At 43.2% G+C, this 10,990-nt stretch overlaps 1 protein-coding gene across 1 annotated transcript; it reads left to right on the top strand.

Moving 5' to 3' along the window:
- Nucleotides 1–857: 857 nt before the first annotated feature.
- Nucleotides 858–9,749, top strand: gch1 (GTP cyclohydrolase 1). Its single transcript, XM_033982895.2, has 6 exons — nucleotides 858–1,372; nucleotides 6,787–6,896; nucleotides 7,190–7,245; nucleotides 7,677–7,708; nucleotides 8,200–8,284; nucleotides 8,796–9,749. The coding sequence occupies exons 1-6, from the start codon at nucleotides 1,060–1,062 to the stop codon at nucleotides 8,920–8,922; spliced, it is 723 nt and encodes a 240-aa protein (XP_033838786.1). The 5' UTR covers nucleotides 858–1,059; the 3' UTR covers nucleotides 8,923–9,749.
- Nucleotides 9,750–10,990: the final 1,241 nt, after the last annotated feature.

Here is a 10,990-nt window from a genome sequence, read left to right as displayed (position 1 = left end):
CACATTTAAAAAGTGTGTGTTTTGTTATAATCATCTTTGTCTAGCTAAAAAACATCCTTGGACTAGGGACATTTTGAGTTAAACACTGTTCCACCTGCTGATTGAGGTGTCTCCAGCCTCCTCCACGAAGTCCTCTGCTCATCTGATCCTCTCCTTTGCATCCTCTGCTCCTCTGACCCTCCATTTGACCCTCTGACCCGGTCTATTTCCTCTGACTCTCTGCTCTGCTCCATCTTGCCCTATCCTGTGTGTACAGTGGCTTCCATAAGTTTTCAGACCTTTAATTCCTTAACTTCCATTATGGTGTCACCAGATAAAAAATCTGATCTAATAAATCTGACAAAAAACAAATTACATTTTCCCTCTTCTAGATCAGTCTTACCTATTGATTTTATTTTGTCTTTTCAATATGTCTTTCGTGAACTTAAACCATACATACTGCATATTTAATGCCATTTAACACACAAAAGAGTAAAATATCTTCCTCGTAAATTTTAAGGATAAGCCTCACCATTAAAAATGACCTGAGCTGATCACTGACCATTAGAAAAACTACATCCCAGTCTTGATTGAAATTACAGTAACTGCACTGTTTTAATGAGAATGAAAGACTGACAAAGAGGCGGAATCTTTCCAGGTCCGGACCAATCAGAGGACTTCACCTCAGCATCTCTGTTCACAATAATTTTAAGAATCAAAGTAAATCCAGACCTATATTAATACAGTTAGATAGTGGAGATTTCATTCATAATTTTGCTGTAATCCCCCTGGCCCCTCCCCCTCTCCGCTCTCGGCCAATGAAATCGCTCCGTGGGTAATCCTTGGGTATAAAGCCGGAGGATGCTGAGGCTGCGAGAAAAGCAACAGTTGGCACGAAGTGAAAGTGCTCACGAGGAAATCCGCGCCCGAGTAATCCCAAAACACCGAAACCTGCGTCAAAACAGAGACAAAGTGCACTAAAACACGACCAAATCTTCGCCAAAACAGGGGAAAGTGCACATAAACACGACTAAAACCCTGCGCAAAAACAGACGGACAGCGACCCAAGGACACGTGAAGATGGAGCAGACCACGGAGCAGAGGAAGCCCACGGAGCAGAGACAGGAGGCAGCGGACAGTGCCCCGGCTCTGAATGGAGTGTTACCCGGGCTGAAGCGCTCCGAGGCGGGGTCGCTGATGGAGAGCTGGCGAGAGGAGCGCACTCGGAGCCTGGAGGACAACGAGATGAGCCTGCCGTCGCTCGCAGCCGCCTACAGCACCATCCTCCGCGGTTTAGGAGAGGACCCCCACCGTCAGGGACTCCTTAAGACCCCGTGGAGAGCCGCCACCGCCATGCAGTTCTTCACCAAGGGGTACCAGGAGAAGATCGTGGGTGAGTGCCAAAGGGTTAGACCTGGTTTAGTCCTGGTTTGGACCGGTTTTGGTCTTGGTTTGGACCGGATTTAGACCTGGTTCAGTCTTGAGTTACTTCTGGGTTAGTCCTAATTTAGTCCTGGTTTAGTCCCGGTTTAGTCCTGGTTTGAACCCAGGTTCCTAGATTCCTAGATCTGGTTGAGTCCTGCTTTAGTCCTTGGTTAGTTACTCCTGAGTTATTCCGGGTTTAGTCTTAGATTGGTTCAGTCCTGGGTTATATCTTATTTAGTCCTGATATGTAGCGGGTTTAGACCTGCTTTAGTCTGGATTCGAAGCCAATTTAGTTGTTTAAGTCCTGGTTTAGTCCCTCAGATAAAGTATTCACTTTCTGGTTGATAGAACAGATCCGCTCCTCACGTTTAGACAAAAAAAAAAAAGAATAATAATAAAATAAAAATAAAACAGATCCGCTCCTCACGTTTAGACAAAAAAATAAAATAAAATAAAATAAAAAAAATCAGTCATGACGCCTTCTCAGCCAATCAGAACGAAGCAGGGCAGTTGTGGCCCCGCCCCCAAAATATGGCCTTCAGTAAAACCTGGTCTAGTTCTGCTTTGTTTTAGTCTAGAGGAGCAGATATGAACAGGGGATGGAAAATATATGATCCAGGGGAGGACAGTGAATATTTGGTGCCAAGGAGGAAGTGTATATATGGTGCAGAGGAGGACAGTTGGGATGCTGTTTTCTGTGAAGTGTAATTACATTGATTCTGTTGAAGGCCCTTTATTGCATCAGGTCTGGTAAATCCTGTTTAAGTCCGCGTCTAAACTAGGCCTTGGATTTAAACCGGTTTAGTCACAAACGTCTCTGTGCAGGTGAAGTGTCTCAGTGGAAGATTTGTGCTTGGTCATGGTGACGGGGTGATTAGATGGATTTGGGGAGGGGGGCACATCTGGACCTGGTTTAAGTGTAGTTAAACGGGGAGGGGAGGGGGGTGGCAGGAAACGTGAGGAAAAGTAATTACATCATACACTCTACAGTCAATAGGATTAAACCAGGGACTAAACCCCAGGGACTAAACCCCAGGGACTAAACCCCAGGGACTAAACCCCAGGAGGAAAAGTAATTACATCATACACCATGTTCTACAACCAATAAGACTAAACCCCAGGGACTAAACCCCAGGGACTAAACCCCAGGGACTAAACCCCAGGGACTAAACGCCAGGGACTAAACGCCAGGGACTAAACCCCAGGGACTAAACCCCAGGGACTAAACCCCAGGGACTAAACCCCAGGGACTAAACGCCAGGGACTAAACCCCAGGGACTAAACCCCAGGGACTAAAACCCAGGGACTAAAACCCAGGAGGCAAAGTAATTACACCATACACCATGTTCTACAACCAATAAGACTAAACCCCAGGGACTAAACCCCAGGGACTAAACCCCAGGACTGAAACTGGGGTCAGGCGATACTGCAAAAAAAAAAAAAAAAAAGTTTCCTCCATATTAATCTATATCAATTTTCAGTTCAAAAACCATGTAATTCCTTTAAGTATTGGATTTCCTGAACATAAACAACACAGACTTTACATCAGTTCAGTTTAATGGAAAAAAATTTCTCCAGCGTGATTTTCCTGATGCACCGATCAAATACTGCTATCTGATGTCGGCGCTGATACTGAAAAATTAGCTGTATCAGATACTGAGCATGTACATCAGTGTAATTAGGCTATTATTCCTTGTCGTAAAAAGACCAGAAAATCTGATAATGTTTGAATTTATATTTACAAAAGCTGTTCTGTTGCCTTTAGGGACAAATATATTTTGATCAGTTTTATTTTTGATTTAAGGAAATAAATGCTGTTTTCAGACTCTGAACTGGTATTGGTCTATATTGAATCAACTGATACTTAAAGCTATCGTATCGGAATTGGTATGGGAACTTAAAAAGTAGGATCCCTGTCTCTTAATGACAGAGGATTGGCTGCCATTAAAAACACCCAAGCTGATCACTGACATTAGGGCTGAACCAGGACTGAACCAGATCTGAACCAGGACTTTCCTAGAGGACAGCAGAGCAGGACTGTAGAGGTAAATATTTGCTCATGGGCAGTGGGGCAGAGGTTGTCAGTGCGATCCCGGGTGACTTTGTGTCCTTGAGCCTAAAGTTGAAACACATGTCAGTGAAGCTGTGCTCTGATTGGCTCCTGAGTTTACTCCTATCTCTGGTCTCAGCGTATGATTGGCTGATTAGTTTCCTCCCTCTGAGTCCAGTCTCCCTGTTTGAACTGTGAGCGTGCACGTGAACTGTGAGCATGCACGTGAGAGGGGCGTGCATGAAGCAGGGGCGTGCATGAGGCAGGGGCGTGCATGAGGCAGGGGCGTGCATGAGGCAGGGGCGTGCATGAGGGGATGGGCCAAGATTTAACAAGGCTTACAGCATATTTTATAGAACTGCTTTTGTAACTGAAGATGAGGCATTTGTATAAATATTTTTAAGGATTTCAGGCCTATAAGGGTCAGATGGAGCAGAGGATACAGAGGAGAGTTGCAGAGGAGGGACAGGATGGAAAGAGAGAAGCAGAGGATGCAGAGGAGAGAGTCAGGTTGAGCAGAGGATGGAGAGGAGGTCATTGGGTGCACATGTTTGCCCACTGAATGATGCAGGGGTGAGATAATAAGACTTTAATGACAGCGTTCTGTCTCTGTAACAAAACAACAAGAAATCTCCAAAAGTCAACATCTGGAGCTTAACTAGAGACATGCTCCCATCTCAGTGTAACACTACAGGTATACAGGAGGGTGGGAGGGCATCTGACACACAGGGATATATGGCCCTGGTTTAGTCCTGTTTTGACCCCACTTTGGACCCATTTTGGTCGTGATTTAGACCTGGAGTTAGTCTTTGGTCTGGACCTAGGTTTAATTCTGGTTTCATTCTAGTTTGATCCTGATCCTGAGGATGGGAGGGCATCTGACACACAGGGATATAGGGAACTGGTTTAGTCCTGGTTTGGACAGGGATTGGACCCAGTTTCGACCCATTTTATTCCTGGTTTAGTCCTGCTCCTGAGGATGGGAGGGCATCTGGTGTTATTGTTTCTCTGAATGTGTGCTGCTTTTATTGTGTTTGTTTCAATAAAGCGTTATCAGTTTGAATCGGCTTCATTTCCTGGTGGTTATCAGGCGACGCGGATCCGGCACAGACAGCCCAGATCAAATAGACTGTATTTTTTCCTATTTTAAACGTGTTATTTCTGGACACGGCTGACGCACAATCCGCATCTGGACCAGATCTGGACTCACTTAGGTCTTCTGTCTCATTAACAGCCTAAACCAGGACTCAACCAGGACTCAACCAGGACTCAACCAGGACTAAACCAGGACTAAACCAGGACTAAATCAGGACTAAATCAGGACTAAACCAGGACTAAACCAGGACTAAACCATAATTAAACCAGGACTAAACCAGGACTAAACCAGGACTAAACCAGGTCTCTTCATATTTAGATTTAATGATTTTAGATGTAAATTAAAAATAATTAATTATTTCCTTCATAAACAACAAAATCCTGTCTTATTTTGTATAAATATTGCTGAGTTTAGATCTGTACAAACATGTTCTGAAATGCCCCGATGTGTCAGATGCCCTCCCTGTGTCTCCATGGAGCCTTATTATGTGCAAAAGTGGCTAAGCCTGCAGTTTAGACCTTTAAAAACATGTTCTGAAATATGAAAAACTATTTATGCAGGAAAAAGTACTAGAAAACAATGTATTTATACAACGACAGCTTCATCTTGTAAATCATGACTTTAATCTGACTTTTTACATAGAAATACCAAAAAATACCAAATCTTCAGCCCACCCAGAAAAGGAGGAGTCCTTTCTGCTGTTGTCTCATATAAATCCTTATGATATAATAAAATGATTAGACTAATACAGATTTTGGTCGAGAAAGACCAATTAATCAGCTAAACAATTAAAGGAGCGTTACTCCTCAGACGTTTAGAATGTTTTGTACTGTTGCTTTATGTTTAAGGGTTGTCAAAAATAAGGGTGGATATTAGAGCAACCAATATCAAAACAGGATACTTGTTTGAGCAGGTGTCGATACTAAAAAAAGAATGATCTTGAGAATGATCTTGAGCTGTATCAGAGCAAGTATAAGACACATAGACGCCCATGCACCACTATGGAACCTACCTGGACGACTGAGGGATTACACAGATATAAGGCCACATGGGAATATAAAAGAAAGTACTACCATTTAATGCTGAAAGTCACTTTCTATTGTCTAAAGAAAGAATGTTTGTTATTATCATCACGGTATCAGAATCAGTACTGAGCATAGAGACTATTCCTTGAAATCAAGTTTGAAATTTTAGTATTGTAACAACACTACTATGTTCAGAATGTTCCGTACTGTTGCTTTATATTCAAAATGTTTTGTACAGGCCTGTCATGATAATTGCTATATTGACTTATCATTCAATATATGATAGAAGGAATAATTTTTGGGGGATCACTATTTATCTTTTAGTTTGTACTAGTGGGAAAATGTTCTTTTTCTGTTCTACAGTCAGATTTGATCTGTAGGGGGTTGAATTATGAACTTCTATGACTCATTATAAACAGAAACCATAGACTGTATATATAAATGGACATAACTAACCTGTTATCCTCCACATTCAAAATAGGAAGTGATTAGGGTTGCACTTCCAGCTCCAATTTACTTTACAATGAAAAACTGTCGCCCATCTCTCCGTAACTGTTGCTGTCAGACTTGTCACTTTGGCCTTAAAGGTTTATATTAACCTGCGCTACATGATCCTGGTATTTTTATTTCACTATTGCTTCCGTAAATCAAGATATGAACATTAATAATAGACAAATCAGTGGCCTTCTTTCCCTGAGGTCGCTACCACTAGCCTTAGCAACAGGTTTGATTAACAGCGTTGCTAAGCACCTGCTCCCTGCTAAACCAGCGGTGCGGGCAAGAATTGGCTCTTTGGTTGCTATGATACTTGCAATCGGAATTCCTAATGTGGAATTCAGCTCCAAATTCACCCCTCAACTCCTTGCCTCGATGAGCTTCATTTCACTGGAGCCGAACGCTATGGGTGATGTCATGTATACAGTCTAATTACAAACTAATTACTTAAGTGTTTTATTCCGTCATGTGCTTCTTACAGTTAATATTTTTAACAATAGTATACATTTGGTTTCAGTGTTATTGTTTTTAGTCTATATTTACTTCAATGATATATCACACTTCAAAATTTGTGTCAGGTGTCACAGGCCTAGTTTTGTACTGTTGCTTTATGTTCAGAATGTTCCTCATTGTCTATGTATTCATTTAAATTCATTAAATATTTTACCAAGTAAGTCAATTGAGAACACCTTCTCATTTGCAATGATTTATTGCAGACGTTCTGAATGATGCAATCTTCGATGAAGATCATGACGAGATGGTGATCGTCAAAGACATCGACATGTTCTCAATGTGTGAGCACCATCTAGTCCCCATCTTCGGAAGGGTAAGTCCTGGTTTGTTCCTGGTTTAGACCTGCTCCAGTCCTGCTCTAGTCCTAGTTTAGATCTGCTCCAGTCCTGTTTCAGTCCTGGTTTAATCCTGGTTTAGTTTAACATACAGTGACAGTACATGCCTTGGGTATTCCATGTAAAAAAAAACAACAAAAAAAAACAGATACTGAACAAACATCAATAGTTTTCCTTAAAATACATAAATATAAAATAGCAGCTTGAGAGAAAATGACCATAGCTGAATGTTTAATAAAAATGAAATAATGAGTCTCAACTGTTTGTGCAGGTTCACATTGGATACCTCCCCAACAAGAGAGTCCTGGGCCTCAGCAAGCTCGCCAGGTAACTGCTGGAAGACCAGGTCTTCACCTGGATTTGGTCCTGCTTTAGTCGTGCTTAAGTCTTGTCTTGTTTTTGGTCCTGTCTTGAAGGAGGTGGTTTAAGCCTCTTATCTTGTTGTGATCCTTTGACACTAATTAATTCTACAGGATTAACTTTAAACAAGAAACCAGGACCAAAACCAGAACCAACACCATGAGCCAAAACCAGGACTAAACCAGGACCTCTTAAAACTCCCATGTCAATTCTTTCTCTGAAACTTGACCCTAAAGTCCTGAACTTTAGTGAAATGCCAAACAGATTTCAACATTTAGTCATAGTTTGTCTGCTTCTGCTTGGTACTGGTTGTTTCTGCCTGCTTCTGCCTAGTCCTGCCTGCTTCTGCCTGCATCTGTCTGCATCATATTAAAGCATTTTGTCCTTTTTCATTTTAGAATCGTTGAAATCTACAGCCGAAGACTACAAGGTACTACACTGAGGGGTCATCCTGCCTCCTCCTCTCAGTTCAGGAGGTTGTGAGTTAGACTCTTGTGTATATCCTGAGGTTGTAGGTTAGATTCCCTGCCTCTCTTCAGTTCAGGAGGATGTAGGTTAGATTCCCTGCCTCTCTTCAGTTCAGGAGGATGTAGGTTAGATTCCTTTCTGTCTTCAGTTCAGGAGGTTGTAGGTTAGATTCCCTGTCTGTCTTCAGTTCAGGAGGATGTAGGTTAGATTCCCTGTCTGTCTTCAGTTCAGGAGGTTGTAGGTTAGATTCCCTGTCTGTCTTCAGTTCAGGAGGATGTAGGTTAGATTCCCTGTCTGTCTTCAGTTCAGGAGGTTGTAGGTTAGATTCCCTGTCTGTCTTCAGTTCAGGGGGTTGTAGGTTAGATTCCCTGTCTGTCTTCAGTTCAGGGGGTTGTGGGTTAGACTCCCGTGTATATCCTGAGGTTGTGGCTTAAATTCTCTGTGTGTCTTCAGTTCAGGAGCGTCTGACAAAGCAGATCGCCGTGGCCATCACTGAGGCACTGCAGCCGTCGGGGGTCGGTGTTGTCGTCGAGGCAACGTGAGTCTCTGATTTTGATCGAAATCGAGTCTTCTCCAGGTTCACGCATGTCTGTGTGGCATAAAACATCTATCTTCATAGAGAAAGTTCCAAACTTTCTATTTCCATGGAATCATATAAGTGACATGTCACCTCCAGAAAGTTATGCACTGTAGCTTTAGATATTTGTATGTAATACAACATACAGAAGTGACTGCAGAGTCAAAATACAGTCACGTGTGTTACAGACACACATGTGTTACAGTAGCATGTGTGTTACTGTCACATGTATGTTGTGTGTTACACATATGTTGTGTGTTGCAGTCACACGTGTGTTGCGTGTTACTGTTACGTGTATGTTGTGTGTTACAGTCACATGTATGTTGTGTGTTACAGATGTGTGTGTTGCACTCACATGCATGTTGTGTGTTACAGACACATGTATGTCGTGTGTTATATTTCACAGGCATGTTATATGTTACAGTCACATTTGCGTTGCATGTTACAGACAAATGTGTGTTGTGTGTTACAGACACATGTGCATGGTGATGCGGGGCGTGCAGAAGATGAACTCAAAAACTGTCACCAGTACAATGCTCGGAGTCTTCAGAGAAGATCCAAAGACAAGAGACGAGTTCCTCACCCTGATCCGGACCTGAACTGGGACTTGACAGGGACTCGACCATAACTAAACCTGGACCAGGCCTGGATCAGCTCTAGACCAGGATTAGACATGAGACCAGGCCTAGACCAGAACTAGACCAGGACTTGGCTCAGACCTGGTCTAGAACTATGATTAGATAAAGAGTAAGGGTGTGTTCACACTTGCACATAAATCACATTAAATCTGGGACTAAGCCTAAAAATAAACCTGGTCTAGACCAGGACCAAACAAAGTTCACATCACGACTAAGCTGAGTTCATCCAGGACCAATCATAAGTCTGAACGCACCTGAACCCTGATGAGACCTGTTTCAGGTTTGAGAGGAAGACCTGTTTTTATCTGGACTCTGTGATGAGCAGAGTCAGTCTCTGGGATTTTATAAGAATCAAATCCACAAATGTGTTTTTCTCTGATCATTTCTGTCAGTGTCAAAGTCCAGGTCTATATTTAGGATTGGGAGGGCATCTGACACAGGAGGATATTTTTGGATTTCTGTTTTGAGTCCAGAGTTAAGTCCTGTTTGATCTGGTTCAGGTCCTGGTCTCTCTCTCCTTGTGTATGTGTGCACTTGTATGTGTGCACGTGTGTACGTGGGCATTGTTGTACAGGTGTGGGAGCGGCAGGAGTCTCACTGTTGTGTTTTACTCTGTGTTAGTGTTTACTGTGTGTGTGTGATTGTGTGTGCACGTGACTGTGAGCGTGCACGTGATGTGGCCTTGTATTTGTAGACAATAATTGTTTTTAACATTTTAAACTGTGTTTAATTTCCATTTTATTTTTGTGACATTTTGCCTATATAACCAATTAAATCTCACTGATCTGTGTCCGCTATTTCCTTCAGATCGCACCATAGACATACGTATGGATTATTTTATATATTTATACTAAGATAACACTGTCCATAGGTCCCACGGGGTGCTTAAACACCTGTGAGCCATGAATGTCACGGGACTGACAGAAGTGTGGCACTCATCCTGTGCCTCCTGTGACACTCACACACACTCCATCCACAGGCTGAGGGTGTGTGACCCAAGGGCACAGTGGCACAGTGAAGCTAGTGCTGGCCCCACACGGTCAGTGCATCTGGACTCTTTAATCTCAACTCCATTAATGAACCAGGACTAAACCAGGGCTAAACCGGGTTCCCTTAAATTTACCATGACTTACAGAAAAGAGACTTGTGTCTGGAGAATTTGAACCATTTCAGTTTTAGAACTATTTCACAGAATTGCTAAATCTAAATTGATCTTAAAACGTATTTTCAGTTCTCGTTCACGGCTCCTCTGAAGCGGCTCTCGGCTCTTGTTCTTATCTCCGAGCGCGCTGCCATTTACGTGTCCTTTACGCACGAGGCGGAACCGCGCTTCAAAAGCACCATAACAAAAACATTTTACGCACAATTTATCTCAATATGTCACCATTCATCTGAAGAGAGACGTGAGAAAACTGACAAGAACCCGCACACACCCTCCTCTCCCCTGACCCTCTCCTCTGCTCCTCTGCATCCTGTGACCCTTTCTTCTGCTCCTCTGCCTCTCTCCTCTGGTCCTCTCCTCTCTCGTCTGCTCTTCTAACCCTCTCCGCTCCTCCGCAACATCTGATGCTCTCCTCTGCTCCCCTGACCCTCCCCTCTGCTCTTATGACCCTCTTCTCTGCTCCTCTGCTCCGCTCCTCTGACTCTCTCCTCTGCTCCTCTTCTCTGTTCCACTGACCCGCTCTTCCAACCCTCTCCTCTCGGACTTTGACTCTCTCTTTTGCATCCTCAGTCTGCTCCAATGACCCGGTGTGAACAGTCGCACTCTGGACCGCAGTAAACGGCCAGTCCGAGAGCGGTACAAGTAGAAGTGGTGGAAATTGGTCAAAAAGCACTCAGCTGCTGTTTGACACGTTCGTCTGGCGAGGCAATTTGGATCAACTTAATATCAGTCTCCAGAAAAAGACTAGCCTCCTCCTGCCTCTGTCTGTGCAGCTGAGCCTGCCTCTGTTTGTGTGTCTTTCAAAAAGCTTTTACTCCTCTGCCACCAGAGCGTTCGGTCCTAAGAGTGTATTTAGCCACAGGTGAA

Source organism: Periophthalmus magnuspinnatus, chromosome 3 (genome assembly GCF_009829125.3).
Source record: "Periophthalmus magnuspinnatus isolate fPerMag1 chromosome 3, fPerMag1.2.pri, whole genome shotgun sequence".
NCBI classification, from domain to species: Eukaryota; Metazoa; Chordata; class Actinopteri; order Gobiiformes; family Gobiidae; genus Periophthalmus; species Periophthalmus magnuspinnatus.
This window is presented reverse-complemented; position numbering and strand designations above follow the sequence as displayed.